This window comes from Elephantulus edwardii, unplaced genomic scaffold (assembly GCF_000299155.1).
Source record: "Elephantulus edwardii isolate Elephantulus edwardi_28Jun2011 unplaced genomic scaffold, EleEdw1.0 scaffold00005, whole genome shotgun sequence".
Classification (NCBI taxonomy): domain Eukaryota; kingdom Metazoa; phylum Chordata; class Mammalia; order Macroscelidea; family Macroscelididae; genus Elephantulus; species Elephantulus edwardii.
In genome coordinates, this window is record NW_006399755.1 from 10,160,789 (window position 1) to 10,180,746 (window position 19,958).

General features: G+C 38.6%; 1 protein-coding gene across 2 annotated transcripts in view; it reads right to left on the bottom strand.

Annotated features, from left to right (window-relative positions):
* Positions 1-19,958, bottom strand: part of NDC1 (NDC1 transmembrane nucleoporin) — a 68,314-nt gene that overhangs the window by 18,249 nt on the left and 30,107 nt on the right. For both annotated transcript variants that reach the window (XM_006879703.1, XM_006879702.1), the window contains exons 10-16: positions 19,251-19,332; positions 16,419-16,574; positions 13,567-13,812; positions 13,350-13,465; positions 8,144-8,194; positions 5,846-5,909; positions 4,252-4,352 (exon numbers count right to left, since the gene is read on the bottom strand). In XM_006879703.1, the coding sequence (XP_006879765.1) occupies positions 4,252-4,352; positions 5,846-5,909; positions 8,144-8,194; positions 13,350-13,465; positions 13,567-13,812; positions 16,419-16,574; positions 19,251-19,332 (816 nt within the window). The remainder of the gene's footprint in view (positions 1-4,251; positions 4,353-5,845; positions 5,910-8,143; positions 8,195-13,349; positions 13,466-13,566; positions 13,813-16,418; positions 16,575-19,250; positions 19,333-19,958) is intronic.

Here is a 19,958-nt window from a genome sequence, read left to right on the forward strand (position 1 = left end):
TGCATAGGGTCGCTATGAGCCGGAAATGACTCGATGGCACATAACAACAACAACAACACTATTCTACAACATACTGTTAATCTCTATTATCAAACAGACTACCTTCCTTTTAATACTCAACTACAACTACTATGCTGTGGTACTGACAATAATTAGCAATTCTGATAGTGACATAAAGTAAGAACAAAGCAAATTTGGTGCACAATATATATCTATAATACGATTCATGTGTAGTCAATTCAGAATGCTTCAACTAGCATTACTTCTTAATGAAAGAGGGAACTTTAATAGCGTACAAAACACAGGCCAAATAAGTACTGTTCTAAAATCTTTCTTTTCTCTTAAACATGCATACATATCTCTCAAAAAAAAAAAGAAAACTCCTTGCCATCAAATTGCAAACAACTCATAGCTGACTCTCCATTTTAGAGACTAGAAGCTGCACGAGAGAAGACTGTCCATCTTCCTCCCACGGAGCTGCTGGGAGATTCAAATCAACAGAGGTCCCACTTTTGGGCAAGCAGCACAACTCCCTACTGACTCTAGCACCTACGTAATCTATCCATATTTTGACCTTATTTAAAATTTGTTACTGTAGATTATGGTCCAGTAAGTTTGCAAGCCACAGCTCTAAATATACTCTAAAGAAGAGTCTCGCCTTCATGGTGATGGGGTGAGGGGAAAACGAGAGGGAACAAGACAAAATAGTAGAAAAGTTTTGAAGAATAAGGGACATAGATATGAAGAGTTTTTTGAACCAGGCCATAGTCTTTGCAATTGCTTGCTATGCATAAGAAAGCTGGACAATGACTAGGGATGATAGAAGGAGAGTTGATGCCTTTGAGCTGTGGTACTGGAGAAGATTACTGAATATACCATGGACTGCTAAGAGAACAAACAGGTTTGTCCTGGAGAGGGTGAGACCAGAATGCTCCTTGGAGACAAGGATTCTGAAGCTGTGTCTGACATGCTTTGGTCATGCTGCAAGGTGGGGTCAGTCCTTGGAGAGGGATGTCATGCTTGGGAGGGTGGAGGGACAGCGCAGGAGAGGAAGACCCTTGATGAGATGGACTGACTCAGTGACTGGGGTATTGAGGGTAGGTGTTTCAGACAATAAGAATTGCACAGGACAGAGCAGGGTTTAGGGCTGTCATGCATAGGATCACTGAGTCACAGGTGACTCAACTGCATATAACAGCAACAACATATTGATAAGAGGCTGTAAACAGACTGAGTTCAAAGTGTAGGTCTGTAAAGATTTGTGGGTGTGATATAAATTGGTCACTGCACTTTTAAGCGTACTTCACCATTAAAATACAGATAATTCAAAGTCATCCATGCTGCTTCTGTTTTATTCATTGTCCAACCTTTAGTCATAGGAAGCAATGGAAAATACCTTGGCTTTTATCAGGCACAACTTAATCTTTAAACACGTTGCCGCAAATGACAGCTGGGGGGTGGGGGTGGGGGGGTAGTGTTTCTAAGCATGGTCATCAATTTAAAAGTGTGTGGCAATGTGTTAAACTAACACTCTTTTCTCTTTCTAACTTTGGACAGATCCTTGACAGCAGGTATTTCCTGGACAACACATCTATTGATTTCTTAACTGGTGCTACCATGGATGTTGGTTTTAGGTCCAAGTAAAATTAAATCTTTGGCAACTTCAATCTTTTCTCCTTCTATTATGAAGTTATTTTTAAGACAAGGGGAGGTTTTGCATTCTTGATGTTGAGACATAACCCATATGTAGTCTTTGATTATCTTCATTAAGTCTCCTTCACTTTCTGAAAGCAAGGTTGTATAACTGCATAATACAGGCTGTTGATGAATCTTCCTCAAATCTTGATGCCACATTCTTCTTTATACAGTCCAGCATCTCAAATGGCACAGGAATGGACAAGGTTCTGATCTGCTGTTCATAGGATCACTGTGAGTCATAATCAGCTTGACAACAACAAAGCTACTGCCATCCTGTTTATTTTATGTGACAACTGTGAGGATTAAATAATGATGTAAGATCACTCTGAAGATCATAAAGTACTGCATAAAGATGAATTATTTTTTATTCTTATTTATATATATTCAGTTATTTTAAAAAAACTACCTGTTATAAACACCAAAAACACTTCCAAATCAGTTACTCTACTGTATAGTTAAGCAAGTGAAATACTAGAAAAGTGTATCTTTTAGAGAAAGGTAACTGAGAAAAGAATAATAAAAACAATCTGTGTAAACACTGGAAAGATGAAAAAGCTGAGGTTCAAAGAAACAAGAGACTTCTCCAAGGCTATACAACTGATCTGCAATTATTTGCCATGCATCAGAGAGCTGGACAATGACTAGGGATGATAGAAGGAGAGTTGATGTCTTTGAACTGTGGTGGTGAAGAGTACTGAATATACCACAGACTGCTAGGAGAACAAACAAGTTCTTCCTACAGAGGGTTAAACAGGTTGCTCCTTGGAGGCAAGGATTCTAAAGCTTCATCTGACATACTTTGGACATGTTGCAAGGCAAGATCATTCCTTAGAAAGGGACGTCATACTTGGGAGGGTGGAAGGACAGCACAAGAGAGGAAGACCGTCGATGAGGTAGATTCAGTGACTAAGGTAATGGGGTAGGTGTGTCAGAGACAGTAAGTTTAGCAAGGGACAGAGCAGGGTTTAGGGCTGTTGTACACAGGGTCACTATAAGTCGTAGGCGACTTGATGGCACTTAACAACTAACAACAACGTACAACTAATACGTGTCTCAACTCTAATTCTAATCCAACTCCTTAATTTATACTCTATTTTCCAACAGATCCTGAAGTTTGGCACTTACCGTGGATGGACAGGAGCTCTGGTGTTGTACTCTATATGGAGTTGCACTGCTGGCCCAAAGGCACTAACATTTTCGTGGTTTAATTCTACTAGCGACTCTACCAGGAGAAATATGGGCATTCTCCTCCTATGCAATTTTCAGACTCCAGAAAACCCACTGGAGGGTCAGCTATGAGTTGATTCTCACTAGATGGCAATGAGTTTTTCATGTGAACATACAGGAGATCCTAAGTGGTACGAAGAATTAAACACTGGACTAGTTGCCAAAAGGTTGGTGGTTCAAAACCATCTAGAGACAGCTCACAAGACAGGCCTAATGATTTGCATCTGTAAAGTCACAACTCTGAATACCCCATGATGCATTTCTACTCCGTAAACATTAGCTGGGAGCAACTAACGGGTCTCAAGTAACATACATAATGCAGTAGGAACAAAGAGAACCTAAAAACGAGGAAAAACAATCACTAGTTTTTGGGCACGTGGCCAGGAGAGACCAATCCTTGGAAAAGGACATCATGCTCAGAAGGGTGGAGGGATGGCACAGGAGAGGAAGGACCCCGGATGAGAAAGTCTGATACAGTAACTGGGGCAATGGGTTGGTGTGTCATAATTAGTGAGACTGGCACAGGACAGGAAGAGTTACAGGCAACTCAATAACACATAATAACAACAATCTTGATGGATAAAACCTTCTGAACTGTGAAGAAACTGAAGAATGTTTCCCCTTTTTATCTTAAATGGCTTTCTAAAACCCAAACAGGTATCAACTGTTATCTTTTCAAGCCTAGTCCAATACCATCTCTTCCAGAAAATTAGTAATAATTTAATAAATTTAAAAAATATTATGGGTATGGCTCCATCCCTAAATGCCTCCAGCACAAAGTATTCAAACCTTTTATCTGACATCAAATTAGTATTATATGAGGGAACTCTCACCAAACATGAAATTAGGAATAAACGTTTATGAGAAAACAGAAAGCATGTTTCACTTTTCTACTTTTCTCTGCCTCTATAACTAAATAGACCTCTATTTTACCTAGCCACCCAGTCTACAGGGTGACCCTTTGTGACCTTAGCTCTGTACTCTTGTGCAGCTAGTCAAGAGGTTACTCATCAGTTACGTAAAAATGAACTTTCAGTAGCAACAAAGCATGTAAGGACCTAAATTTCTAGCACTTAGCAGAATTCTGAAAATCAAAATAATCTACCAGAAGTACATCAAAGGTTTAGTATATTTTTCTTTTCTATTTCTAAATACTTATTAATAGTAAGAATTTGTTTTCTCTTCCTAATCTTTCTCCTTTAGAGGATCATTTCCTGAGAGTGAGAATAGCATTTTTATGTTAACTTCCAACATATGTTTTGTTGTTAGCATATGTAATATGTAAAAATCAAATTCAAAAAGTAAGAGCAAAGCTCTACCCCTTACCTCTTGCAGCGTCAGTAAAGCATTAAGAATAGCTGGTAGTGTTGTCTGGACAACCCCAAATCTATCTTCTGTAAATGATGCAGCTACTAAGTGAGAAAGGCCTCGAAAGGAAAAGAAAACAAAAACACAAGGTAAACGTTACTCAAAATCAGGCAACATTATCTGCAACACATCTATCTGCCAAAGGCTAATATTCTGAATATATAAAGAACACTACAACAACAAAATTTTTTTAAAAAAAAGAGAAATACAGCAGAAAAATGGGAAAAATAGCTGAATAAATTCCAACAGCCACTGCTGTCAGTTTCAACTTGTAGCAAACCTCCGGGCAGAATGCAGCTGTCACACAGGGTTTCCAAGGCTGCAGTCTCTACGACAGCTGTCACATTTTCTTCCTCAAAGAAGACAGAACATCCAAACGGAACACCTTTTGGTTAATAGCTGAGTGCTTAACCATTAAGCCACTAGAGTATCCTGAAGGCATGAATTAAGAGTCAAAATTCACTGCCATCAAGTCAATTCTGACTCTAAGTAACAGTCCATTGGGTCTGCAAAACCGTAAATCTCAACAAGATGACACAGCCCACCTTTCTCCCATGGAGCCTCTGGTGGATTAGAACTCCAGACACTCGGAGCCTTTTACTGTCGGCACAATGCACTACAAACCCCCTAAAGCTTGCCAGCAGAGCTTCTGAAAGATCTCACCAGGTAGTAAAAAATTCTCAACTACATTAGCTGTAAATTACCACATCTCTGCTTTACGTTTTAGTTGAGAAAATTAAAATATGTTAGGTGCTAAACAGTGACAAGTAACAGGGAACAAAATAAAGCATGGCACGGGAGTAGGTGCTGTAGAAGAGTACTGAACATATCATGGACTGCCAAGAGAACAAACAGGTCAGTCTTAGAGAGGGTGAAACCAAATTGTATTTTGGAGGCAAGGATTTTGAGGCTCCATCACACATACTTTGGACATGTTCCCAAGAGGGACCAGTCACTGGAGGACATCATTTTTGGAAGGGTGGAGGGACAGTACAAGAGAGGAAGATCCTGATGAGATGGATTGAAAATAATAACTGGGGAACTGGAGGGTAGGTGTGTCAGCGTCAATGAGATTAGCTCAGGTTAGGGTAGGGTCCAGAGCTGCTGTACAGTACACAGAGTCACCATGAGTCACAGGTTACTCAATGGCACATAACAGCAACAAGGGAGTAGGTGGTGAGGAAAATGTTTTCACAGATGCTACCTGAGGCCTCTCTCAGGAAGTTTGTAAGCACTGGAAAGGCAGTGGCTTATCTGATGAAAAGAAACACATCTTTAACAATTAAGTTTTCAAGGCTTAACAAAAGTTGGCCAAACATTTCTTTGATGGAAAAAAAAAAATTATAATATAGAAAAACTTTTCAATTTCTCTATTTCTACTAAAAATTTCTGCCCAAATTACAGATATCTAGGGGAGAAATGAGCTAGTTATAAACAATGTAAGAGAACATTTGAAAATTGAGATTGAGATAAAAATCTAGAACTGTTTTTTCATATTATTTACTTCAATGTTTACCTATAATTAAAATTACAGGTCACTGAGACTGCTTACCTTCTAATGCCCAAATATGCAGTTGGGCATCTGAAAAAACAGCCTGAATAGAGGCTTCTGGGTGCTAGAAAGAAAAAGAAAAAAATAAAGATAGTTTCTGTAGGCAAAAACGAATTTTTACATATATAGCTAAATACATAGATCTAGAAAAAGACACATTTCACTTAATATAGATTTTTAAATGTCCATATTCTACCTTCAAATAATTAAAATCAAAATTTTAAATCTTTAAAAATAAAGTAAATTCTTATACAATATGACTGAATTGCACTAAGTCATTCTGTCAATTTACTATGTAACCTTTGCCAAGTCTCAATCTCTGATTCAGGTTGCTCCTTTAAAATAGTTACATATTTCACCTTAGATGATCAGTACCTAGATAATTCAAGAGAACAGTTTAGAAAACTTTGCTTTAAACAAAGTTAAAAGTAAAAAAAATCACTGTGGTGTTGGAACCAACTCAGAGCTAATCTCCTAGAGGGTTTTCAGAAGCTGTAAATCACATAAGAGCTTACCTGTCTTTTCCTACAGAGAAGCTAGTAGATTTGAACTAATTGACTTTGGATTGGCAAGGTTACTCCGTACCCAAAAAGCCACTGTTGTGGTTGTTTTGTTGATTGCCTTTCAGTCGAGCACAATACACAGCGACTATGAAAAGGCCTGTAGTCCCTCTACAAATATCGACATTTACCAAAGTTCACAGTTTCCAGAGGCGTGTTGTTTAGGAAGTGGAGCCACTAGAGCCCCTTTGAGGACCAAAAATAAAATAAAACAAAGCAAACAAAAAAGAATCCTTCCTAAATACTTTTACAAAAACAAAGTCAGATGCCACATAGTTGATTCCTCTCATGTACACCAAATGCATATCATGGAAGAACTGTGCTCCATTGGGTTTTCACAGGCTGATTTTGCTACAGTTTGCCAGCTCTTTCTTCCAAGGCACCTCTGGTGAAACGGACTCACCCACAGCTTCTATGTCTAAGTAGAGAATTAACTGTTCCCAGGGACTCTAAATGTTTATTACCTCCTATTAGTCCTAATTGTCCTTGCAAAGAAAAACCATAACAATCTCAATACAGCAAATAATAAAAGAAGTGACCCATTTAAAAACTTCTTTATTATGTCCCCAAAGAAGCCTACTTAGCTCAACAGCAAACAGCAATGTCCATGTGCAAACGAAGAGTCAAAACCGGCTATTCACTTGCAAGGAAAGGGAAATTTTGTTCAGGGTCTGCTTTGTGCCTTGCTTGGCTTTCTGCCCCTAGTGTCTAATGACACTTGACCCCTCAAAGTCTCAGGTTTCCTCATGTGCAAAATGAACACATTATTTTACAGGATTGCTATTAGAATTAAATGAAGAGAAAAGAACAGCAGTAAAATAACTTGAGATGCATTCTATTCCCATTCTTCTGAAACAACAGATTGAAGTACAACTTCAAACATCACCTTTCCCTCTGTAGTGACTTGGCAACACTCTAACACTTTTGTATAACTGCTAGTATGGTGGCTCTTTCTTGCCATTGTAGTATAAAATAGTTTCAAAACAGGAAATAATTCTATGTTACATTTATCTGTATTTCTTGCAGGATTATTCAGCTTTCTTTCCTCATCAATGTATGAGCATCAAAAGTACAAAAATAAATAATGGTGCCAATACAAATTTCTACTTGAAAGCATTAATGGAGGTAGTGCAGTATCAGCTAATATTGTGCTATCTGAAAGAAGCTAGATTTAAAAAGTGAAATAAAAAACTGTTCCCCTACTTTTGAGCAAAAGATTGGCTCATCAAAGAATTAATTAGCACAAAACGGTTGTATAGTAAGCACAAAATAATCTTTAGCTTCTGCAACAGATTTATGTTCCTAATGCAGCTGACAAATAAACTGGAAAGTCATTTAGTTTGTTGCCTGAGTTGCATTTTTCCATCACAAGTTTGCTCTCTGTGACCTAACTGTCAACTCTCTTTTTAACACCAAACTGGCCACAAAGATATATTAACAGAATAATGAGCCGTGAAGATCCAGATAGAAGGGAAAAGGCAGATGCTGGACATCAGCACAAAGCTGCTTGCGTTAAAGAGCCTCGGGAGGCCAACTACTGAGGGAAGCCTCAGGAAATCACCAAGGTGAGATGTGTGTCCGGGGCAACTACTGGTTGAAGGAGGCTCAGTGAAGCCCTAGCTAGACAAAGCCATCTGGCTCAGTATGATTAAGCTATAAAATATTTAGAAGATCCTATCTGCTGCTCATTTCTTATTTCCTCTTCTCTATTCCCAATGCTATAACTACATATTCTTACCTTACTGAATAAATACATTATGAGCACTCGTTTTGATAAGAAGTTCTTAATCTGAGTTGGAAAAAAAAGAAAAAAATTAGCATAATTATTGTTTTCAGTTCTATTCACATAATAATTTCAATGAAAGTAAAGAAACACCTAGTATCTTGCAGAGAAAGAGCAGTGATATTTACAATAAACAACATAAATAAATAGCCTACAATGGTAAAGTTAGATAATCAAGATGGGCCAACTAATCTAACATTTGTGCCCATTTATACATATCTAACCATCTAATCAGAACCCTGTCATAGCTGGCAAGGTTGTAGAGAGACTGGAACTCTTCTTCACTGCTGGTAGGAATTCAAAATGGTATACCCACTGTAGAAGGCAGTCTGGCACTTTCTGAAAAATTTGGAAATAGAAATATCATTTGACCCAGCAACTCCACTATTGGGAATATACCCTAAAAAAAACAGACCCACCATCCAAACAGATGGATGCACACTGCTACATTATTGCTACGAGATTGCAAAGAGATGGAATAAACCATATTTATTGCTATGTTATTCACAATAGCATAAAGATGGAATTCAACAAATGAAATGAATGGATGGATAAACTATGGTACAATCACACAATTGAATACTATACAGCAATGAAAAAACAGTAAACTTATAAAACATTATCACACAATATGGGGGAGCCTAGCAGACACTATGCTTAGTGAAATATCTCAGTCACAAAAAGACAAACAATGCATAACACCACTATTGTAAAACAGGCCAGACATGAGTGGGCTGCACAGAGAATGGGAAAAGAGTGGATACATAACGAACACTGCATTAGAACAGATGAAGGGATGAACTGTTTAAAAGGAATATATAATTAGGCATTATGTATGACAATACTATGAAACAAGGGGTGCACTTGGGGATGGGCTCAGGGAGGGGAAGGAGAAAGGAAGAAAATGTGCAACAATGAAAATAAAAATAATTTTTTTAAAAATAACCCTAATATAATAAAAGGAATTTTCCTGATTGTTCTGGTGACATTTTCTTAGACCATATTCTTTATCAACTTTCTACAATTGCCCTGTCCTGTAACTTCATAGTACCAAAAGACTTTGTTGCCTGAACACCCAATCGACTAAAACGTAAGGTGAAATGTTAAAAAATTCTTTAAAAAAATGTAAAAAAGATGAAATATTAAAACACTAAGATACAAAGTTATTTACTACATAAAAAGTGTCAAGATAAAAACTATATATTCCAAGGGAGAAGAAAATGAATTCATCCAAAAGTTATGACTTGCCAGAGGGATGTTATAAACAGAACATGTAAGTTTGCTGCACAAAGACTGTCACAGGAGTACTGTGACATATAAAACCATATGAGACCTTAAGTTTATATTTTTAGTTTTTCTTTCTCTATAATTGATCATTCCATTAGCAAACATTACTTCTACCACTTTAAAAACACCAATAAAAAAAAAAAGCCTCACCAGTCAACCAGTTTGATCCCTCAATTTCCCCACCTCCTCTTCTATTTATTGGCAGTTTCCTATTCCCCTCTGACTAGCCTGATCCCCTCCAAGTTTTCATTCTCACTGTCCCACTCAATAGCCTGTCTCAAGGACTCAAAGACTTCCATATTTCTCACACATTCCTAGTTTGCCTCTCAGGCTACCTGACACTCAGCATGTGACACATTTTCCTCTTCCTAGAGAAATTTCCTTGGTTCTCTTCTCCCCTTACTGAGCCCTCTCAGTGTTTGTTCCTCTCACTCTCTGCCTTTTATCACCTGAAGGGCCCCAATCTTGGGACTACTGCTTTAATCTCACGAGTTTCAATAATGTCTAAACGCTTAATAATGTCAAAAGTTCTAGCTCTAGCTCAGAAATCATCCCTAACCTCAAAATATATGTCCAGTTTCTTACTCCATATTTGATGGTTGAATCAAACTCAAAACTCAAAATCACTGCTGAACCAATTCAGACTCAACTCTACTTTCCAAGACTGCAATTCCATGGGAGGAAACCACCATCTTTCACCCACAAAGCCACGGGTGGATTCAAACCGCCTGAAAGGTATGGCCTTTGAGTTAGTAGCACAATTCCCTTTGGATTATGTCATCAGAGCTCTGTACTGTTTCCATGTCCCGTCCAGTTGACTATGACTCACAGCGACCCTTCGAACAGATCTGAACCTTGCACTGTTCTGCACCATCCTCACCATCTCTAATATGCCGAAGCTCATTGTTACTGTGTCAGTCCATCTTTGAGGGGGTCTTCCTCTCACTCGCCACTTTTATCAGTATATTGTCTTCTTCCAAGGCCTGGCCCCTCCTCACAACATGCCCAAAGTATGTGAGATGAAGTTGCATCATCCTGCCTCTAAGGAGCATGCACCCTGGTTACACCTCCTCTAAGAGAAGACCTGTTCGTTCTTTTGGAGGATATTCAGTACTCTTCTCCCACACAATAAAAAAGCATCTATTGTGGATCCAAGAAAATTAAATCGTAGACAACTTTTATCTTTTCTCCACCTATCATGCTGCTGCTATTGGTGCAGTGAAGACTGCTGTTTATTTGAAGTTGAGATATAATCCACATGAGGTTGTAATCTTTGATCTTCTGCAGTAAGTGCTTTATAGAGCTCCCTATGTTGCTGTTATATGCCACTGAATCACCTATGACTCACAGTAACACTACAAACAATGGCTCTGACCTTGCCATATCCTGTGCCAACCTCACCGTCTCATTGCCACATCTGTCCCCAATGCCACAGTCACTGTGCCAATCCATCTCATCCAGGATCTTCCTCTCCTGCGCTAACCCTTTACCCTTCCAAGCACAATGTACTTCTCCAAGGACTGGTCCTTCTGACAACACACTCAAAGTGAGATAGATGGAGCTTCAAAATCCTTACCTCTAAGGAGCAACTTGATTTCACCCTCTCCAGGACAGACCTGTTTGTTCTCTTAGCAGTCCATGGTAGGTTCAATACTCTTCTCCAACACCACAACTCAAAGGCATCAAATTTTCTTCTGTTATCATTATTCACTGTCTAGCTCTCAGATGCATTACAAGCAACTGAGAAGACCATGGCCTGGATCAGGCACAGCTTAGTCTCTAGACTGACATCTCTTTAATTCTCTGGAGAGGTCTTTGAGAGCAAACTTCTTAGCAGACTCTCCCAAAGCAACTCATCTTTTCATTTCTTGACTGCTGGTGCCAAATATGTTGGCTGTGGATCCAAGCAAGATGAAATTGTTAACACAACCTCAACCCTTTCTCCAGCTATCATGAGGCTGCCTATTGGCCTGGCAGTGTAAGGTCCCCAGAGATATGTCAAAACTGACATGTCTAAATGCAAACTCCTGATTTCCCCACCTCAACTCTATCAAATCACCTCCTCCAAAATCAGTACACTGCAATGCAATCAACAGCAATGATAGTCTTCCAGAGCCTCAGGCTAAAACCTTTAGGGTCAACAGTAACCTGTTCTTCCTTCAAAATATACCCAGCCCCTCATTACTTTCCAGAGTAGTCCTCAGAAGCCAAGACGATGAAATATCATCTCACACACTTTGGACATTTCAAGAGTCAGTCAGCTAAAGAGAGGAAGGCCTCACTGAGATGGACTGAACAGTGACCACCACCATGGCCTGAAGCACATCCAAGATCATGAGGATCAGGCAGGGTTTGTAGGGCTGCCAGGAGTCAAGCTTGACCCAGTAGCACTCAACAACAACCACCTTTTACATCACATCATGTCACTCTTGTGGGTAAAACGATCCAGAAGCTTTCTACCTCACTTAAAGAAAAAATCAGTCTTTACAACAATTACAACAAAAATACAATTACAACAAAATACTTTACAACAAAATACAATTAACAGTCTTGCTAATAACAGTCCTGTGGATAAGGAATTGTGCTGCCAATCCAAAGTCATGCAGTTTGGATCCACCAGCTATTCCATGGGAAAAAGATGGACAATTTCCTCTTGTGTGATTTTCAGCCTCTGAAAACCTGCTAGAGGGTCAGCTATGAATTGGTTCTGACTTGATGACATGTAACAACTGAATGCTGGCTAGCTCTCAGATTGTGTCACCCACCTACCATTCTCCCTTCACTCTGTTGCAACTGCACTGGCATCTACTTGTTCCTAAAACATGCCAAGCCCACTCTCCCCTCTGAACTTGGACCTTTTGCTAACCTTTTCTCCTCTTCCCTTCCATCCTCTAATCAGGTCTTCTTATCAATGAAACTTCCTGGTTGCCCCTCATAAAATTATATTCTCTCTTAAGTATCTTCTATCTTCCTTACATGCTTCAAGTTTTTAAATTATATTTCTTTGCATTTATAACTCATATTCTTTATATTTTAACATCATATATCAGATGCATCATACAGTTGATAGCAGGCCATAGATGGCAACTTTTTCTTAACAATACATACAATTAAATGCACAAATGCTGCATAGTGCCACCGTTGCAAAACAGGACTGACATCGGGGTTGGGGGGAGACTAAGAAAGATGGGATAAATGATGTAGACTGCATTGAAACAGATGAGGGAGAAAACTGTTTTAAGGGGATAAGTGTTTGGATATTATTGTCATGACAGGAGTCCAGAACGAAGGCTGCATCATGGAGTGGACTTGGGGGGATTATATGACAATGAAAGAATTTTTCTTTTACTTTTCAAAGAAAAGAGTGTACTGTGTGGGGAGGGGTGGGCAGGGAGAAAAGTACAACAATGAATGAATGGAAATCCAAAGTCTCTGTAAATTTTCATTAAAATTAATAAAAAATATGATTAAAAAAAGGGGAAATAAAAACAATAAACTAAAAAAACCTTATAATTAGTGCATTTTATATTCAAAGAAATACAGTTAAATATATTTGATCTGTTTCTCATCACTAGAATGTAAACTTTATGTGGGCAAGGGGTTTATTTAGTGTGTTGTTATTTTCTCAGTGTATAAAATCACATTCCATACATATAAAGAATGTCATAAATATTTTTAATGAAAGTATACAGAGATTAAAGACCTTGTTTTAGGTTAAGCCAAATAGAACTACCATTTGTATAACTCAGAATCAGCTGAAGGTTGGCAACTTCATGATTCAACTTCATACATAACGTTGGAAAACAAACAAGAGAATCCATTATTTATTCCTGATGGTTTACTTATACGAAATTACTAATATGTGAGGTCCTACCTGTTCACGTTTATTTTGAATCCATGAATAGATCACGTTGGGTTGTCCCACTATCTTACCCTCAGAACCAACATAAGTAGATGGAGAAGGATTAGAAAATTCTGTCATCTGCTGATCTATTAAAAAAACAAAACAATAATAAAAAAAACAATAACATAAGTTTAGGCTGTCTGATTTCTCTAACTCTGACATTTCAAACTGTGGAAACAGTACTCACCAGATGCAGATGACCATAATCTTGGCTCTCTTCTTCTAAGCTGAGGACTTTGATGTGACCCACAGCAAGTGTTTACATCCAAAATGCCAGTCACTCGGTTCATTACACCAGAGGCAAAAGGGGCCCGAAGGGGACTTACAGCATCAGGTGTAGATAATTTTGAAGAAAACAGTGATGTTTTAACTAATGGAGGCACTGAAGGCTGAGTCACCTGGCTAGATTTTGGTGTCTGAAAAGTAATTTCTTCTATAAAAAGAACAGAGGCAGTATAAAGATTCTGAAATTTTATGTATTTCCACATTTTATTCAAGGTTTTTACATAAAGTTCAGTATGCTATATTCCCTTTTAATAGTCCAGATCCATATTATACTTATGGAATTCAATGACCATGCATCCTAAGAGTCAAGAGTTGATAAAAACCAAAGAGCTTTACACATCTTTTCCTGTTAGCCTCTTCTGTTATGTCTCTACATGAACATTCTCATCTTTAAGATCAATTTCTGGTTTTGAATTAACTCATTACATTTAATTTTTAAATTGCAACAATTTTATTCACTGCATTAATAATATCTAGCCAGTTTTAGAGCAGATTCCTATCTGTAACTGTTATTTGGCTAAGCAAATTACATCTATATTTTATATTTCTGTATATGAAAATATAGAAAGTACCCATTTATCATATCATTTTACCCACATGAGGACAAGGCTTGCAGAGCTTCCCCCTTCAGATAAAGTCTATGCTTTCCAGTTTACAATCCCAGTCTTCACCCAGCCAGTTCACCCTGGCAGTTTCACACACGTTCATTAAATGCATGGCTCCAGCAAACATCTGAACATGGAGCCCTCTGTCAGCCTTACATTCAGAAGCACTTCTGACTTAATGAATTCGGTGAAACAGCACAGTTTCCTCCACTTGTACTTTTTCCTCAGAGCCTTCATCATTCAAACTGAAAGAGTACTAACATTTTATTAAGACACCCTGCCTGACACAGTAAACTTAATGCCTCACTGGATACTGCCCAGCAACTTTTGTTTTCAGGATATTGTATCCAGAACTTCCAAAGATTCACCTGGGTTTGTATTGTTGTTGTTGTTATGTGCTGTCGAGTCGCTTGCGACTCATAGCAACCCTATGTACAACAGCCCTAAACTCCGTTCTGTCCTGTGCCAATCACACTGTCTCCAACACTCCCATCCCAATTATCCCAGTCACTGAATCAATCCACCTCATAGAGGGCCTTCCTCTCCTGCGCCATCCCTCCACCCTCCCAAGCATGATGTCCCTCTCTAAGGACCGGTTTCTGCTCACAACATGTCCAAAGTATGTTAGACGGAGCCTCAGAATCCTTGCCTCCAAGGAGCCACCCAGTTTAACCCTTTCCAGGACAAATCTGTTTGTTTTCCTAGCAGTCCATGGTATTCTCAATACTCTTCTCCAGCACCACAGCTCAAAGGCATCAATTCTCCTTCTATCCTCCTTGGTCACTGTCCAACTCTCTGATGCATAACAAGTGATTGTGAAGACCATGGCCTGTATCAGACGCACCTTAGTCTCCAGAGAGACACCATTGCTCTTCAGTACTTTGGAGAGGTCCCTAACAGCAGGCTTTCCCATTGCAATGCGCCTTTTAATTTCCTGGCTGCTGGTGCCAAGACTGTTGACTATGGAGCCAAGCAAACTAAAGCTGTGTACAATCTCAATCTCTTCACCACCCATCCTGATGCTGCCGATTGGTCCAGTGGTGAGAATCTTTGTCTCCTTGACATTGAGCCTCTATCCATATTGTAGGCTGCAGTCCTTGACACTCTGCAGCAGGCGCTTCAGGTCCTCTTCAGTTTCAGCAAGCAGGGTTGTGTCATCCGCATAACACAGAATGTTGATAAATCGCCCACCAATCTTGACCCCACATTTCTCCTCATAGAGCCCAGCCGCCCGGATAATCTGTTCTGTATATAGGTTGAAAAGGTATGGAGATAGGATGCATCCCTGGCGTACACCCTTCCCAATTTTGAACCATGCTGTGTTCCCTTGCTCTGTTCTGACGACTGCCTCCTGGTCCAAGTATAAGTTTCGCATTAGAATGATCAAGTGTTCTGGGATTCCCATTCTTCTCCGAGTCAGCCATAGTTTGTTATGATCTACACAGTCAAATGCCTTTGCATAGTCAATGAAACACAGATATACATTCCTCTGGTATTCTCTGCTTTCAGCCAAGATCCATCTAACATCAGCTACAATATCTCTAGTACCAAGACCCCTTCTAAACCCAGCCTGGACTTCTGGTAGTTCTCTGTTGATGTGCTGTTCCAGTCGTTTTTGGATTTGAACCTCATACCTCTGGGATTGCAGTGCAGCTTCTTGCCACTAGGCCACCAGAACTCCGGATTTGTATTAGTATAAGCAAAAATCTTCTCTTCCATGACTACTATTTTGTTAGCCTTCTAATACCATCACCACACACTGGGCTGAATTTTTCTATCAACAATAATACATCTCGTGGCCTACTGGTAAGAAAGTGCACTGTAATCCCAAAGGCAAACGGTTTGAGGCCACCAGCTGCTCCACAGGAGATGGATGGCCAATCTCCTCCTGTTGCCTCTGAAAACCCGCCAGAGGGTCAGCTATGGATCGATTCTGACTCGACGATATACAACACCACCACACTGGTCTTTCCCCCCCCCCCTTAGTTCAGTACAAAATGCGGAAGTTTCATCAGTACTTTCTAAGTATATATACCACACATTCATAAACGTACCCTCAGATTAACTACTATGTTCTTTATTGGAAAAAAATAAAGAGTTAATGCTGTCTCCTCTCCTAGGAGTTCTATACTTCTATACTAGAAGTTACCTGGGCAATTCAATATCTTAGGTTCCACTGGGTATGAAGATCCTACTCTTCCATTTATAGCAGCGGCTTCTTGGTAGACAACCAGTTTCTGAGTCATATCATTTATAAGATTCAAACACTCCCTTGAAATGGCTGTCCAATTGTGGGGATGTCCACCTACGAGGTCCAAAAACCAGTCTTTAAAATGCAGATAATTTTCAATTCTCTTCTCAAAGTAGAGACGAAATGGGGAAAGGGGGAGCTACATTACATTTTCTATCAGAGTCCACATCTTTTAATTCAACTAGTACTTACAATTATGTCACCTCATACATGGCAACTCAGTATTTATTAAGTTTAAATGAAAAAGATCAGGGCTGCTTTACTAGTTGAACTGAGTAGTCTGAAGACTAAAAGAAGAAACACCAATGTGTCTAATGTGATGCAACCCAAGGTCCTCAATGGTCTCTGAACTGTTGTCTGACCTTATGTGCTATCTTATGTTTTCATTTATGCAATAGCTCCTATCTGCTATCACAACTGCAGAAAAGCTCAAAAACTCAATTCAGAGCTGTGCCTCCAGTGGGTTTTTGGAGGCTATACATCACATGGCAGGAGACTGCACAGCTTTCTCCCATGAAGCCACAACTAAATCAGAATCAGCATAGGCATCACTTTTGGGTGAACAGCACTCTTTCCACTAGGCCCCTGAATCTAACAATGATCATACATTACACTTGGGTAATTTATAAACATATTTCCTATCTATTTAATTTAAACAACTATGATCCATACTCTTTAAAAAAAAAAATCACCTTACTTCTGATTATCTCTTCATTTTCTAAAATTTTGTCTCCTAAAGCTGTCAATTCAGAAAATCAACTGGGCTTCATTATCTATTGGAAACAGTAGAGGCTGGTCTGATGGTAGTGGTTATCAGAAACTTTTAACTATTAGCGCAACTAAAATTGGTATACAATCCCCCAAAATTATTTTGACTGACTTTAAAAAAAACAGTAGAGTACATTAAAAACTGGTTTACCCATTCTGAGTATTGATTAGTCTCTATCCATGTAGATTCTACCTTAAATATGTCCCAATTTACAACTTAACTCTGAGCAAATCTTTATCAGTAAGTCTCACACATTCTGCACTACTGCAACTGACGACCACTAAAAAAGTGATTACGTAGTCTAGTTAAACTGTAGCATACCCATTAGTTTACTTATATCACTGGTGAAACTGTTTCATGTACAGAGAACTCTTAAGCAAATCTTTGTCTGATGGTAAAGTACTGCTATAGTTTCTTTTCTACAGCATCCATTTTAGATTGCTCACGCTATTAAAAGGAAAGTGGCACCAATCATTTCTATCTATGTATAACTTTTCCAGGTAATACGTAACTACAGATGAGTTAACATACAATTTGAAGATAAGCAAATATGGCAAAATAATGAAAAGCTGATTAGAGAAGATGGAGAGCTTCTGAGTCTTTGCTCTCCATTGGTGACTGGAGCTGGGTAATATTCCCTTTAAGAATAAGGCAGAGACCTGGTAGAAGCTATTTTCTGGAAGAGTCTGTCAAGTTAAAAGAAGTGTTTCCGAGCTGCCTATAGCATTTCTGAGCCACTGTGAAATCTAGTTCCTTCTGTTTTTCGTTGATTTGGTTTTTTTTTTCTTAAGAGGTAAAGCAACACAGTGGGGAGATAGAGTTCTGCAATTAGGGTCAAAAGTCACTTAACAGAGACTTAGATCACTCATTTAGATATTAGACCACTTAATTTTTAAGAGGCACTCTGGCATTAAAACTTTTATTTAGAGTTTCTATGTCACTCTTCTCTAAGACTTCTAATCTCCTGAATAATTTCTTTAGGTTAAAGGCAATGAGGCTGCTAAGGAAATAAGCCTTCAACTTTTATAAGTTATATCAATTCTACTAATAGCAACAAAAATAGCTATTTAAGACTTAAATTAAGATTTCACTTATTGATCAAAACAATTAAGAGATACAATCTAATCCCAGGATTAATAGAAAAGTTCAACAAGAGAGCATACAACAAATGCTAGTGAGGTTGTGGAGACACTGGAACTCTTATTCACTGCTGGTGGAGATGTAAAATGGTATAGTCACTATGGAAGGTGCTTTCACAAAAAGGTGGAAATAGAAATACCATTTGACCAGCAATTTCACTACTGGGAATATACCTTAAAGAAACCAGAGCTGCAACTCAAACAGACAAATACACATCCGTCTTTACTGCTGAGCTATTCACAACAGCATGAGATGGAAGCATCCCAAGAGCCCACAAACAAATGAATGGATAGAAAAACTATGGTACATTCACACGATGGAATATTATGTAGCACTGAAAACTATGAATGTGTTAAACATTATACAACACAGGAGAGCCTGGAGGACATTATGTTTAGCGAAATATCTCAGTCACAGAAGGATAAATACTGCATAATACCACTGTTAAGAAAAAGGACAGACAAGGAGGGGTTGAGAGAATGGGGAAATGGATAGCTAATGAACACTGCATTAGATCAGATGAGGGGAAGAACTGTCTGAAAGGAATATATGATTGGGCATTATATGTATGACAACAATCTGGAACAAAGGGTGTATTGTATTGTGAGGTGGGATGGGAGGGGGGAAGGGCAAAGGGAGAAGAAAATGCACAACAATGAATTTTAAAAAACTTAAAAAAGAGGGATAGTATAGGATCATAAATAAAAAGTACATTTGCACATGAAATAAAAAATTCACTTCTTGAACTCATTATCGAAAACTTTCAGTATAATACTTTCCATATAAATATGCCTATTTGTGTTTATTACTTTCAGCAATACCTGGTTGGCTAAGACTAAAAACTTCTTGTCTTCGAGAAGGAGAATATTGAGAAAGCAACATCAGGTCCTGTAAGGCCAAATACTTAAAGGGAAAAATACACAATATTAGTTTTTTAACCTCTATATAATACTTTAATTATTAATTGTGCATACTTAATAGTACATACTTCAAGGAAATTATGTTTGCTTTTTCATGAAAGAAATAGTACAGAACCATAATCTTCCTTTCCAGATGTCCAAAACTTTACTACCTCTACCCTCCCCGATCCACCTCAGGTTCAAGGCACACGGAACTACAAATTCGATGCTATTTCCTAACTCTGTGGTGGGAAACAAATATCAGTTTTCCCTGGAACCCTCCCCATCATCTCCCTACACTAACATAGATCTCAAAAGTGGCACTTAATATATTGTGCTGTAATTATCAATTTGGATGTTCCATCAAACTGTAAGGTCCAAGAAAGAAAGCACAACACCTTGCTGGCTACCTCATACAGTAGACGGCACAATGCAGACATGCAATATCTGTTAAAGTTTTTACTAAACATTTTTTCTTTACTTACACTGCAAGCTAACATTCCCTCTGTGATGCACTACTCTCCTGAAACCTACTAGAGGAACGTTTTACTATCTTGTACGTTTTTCTTTTCCAGGTGATACCTGATGCCATATTCATTATTATACCTCAGCAAGCAGCACTGACCAACA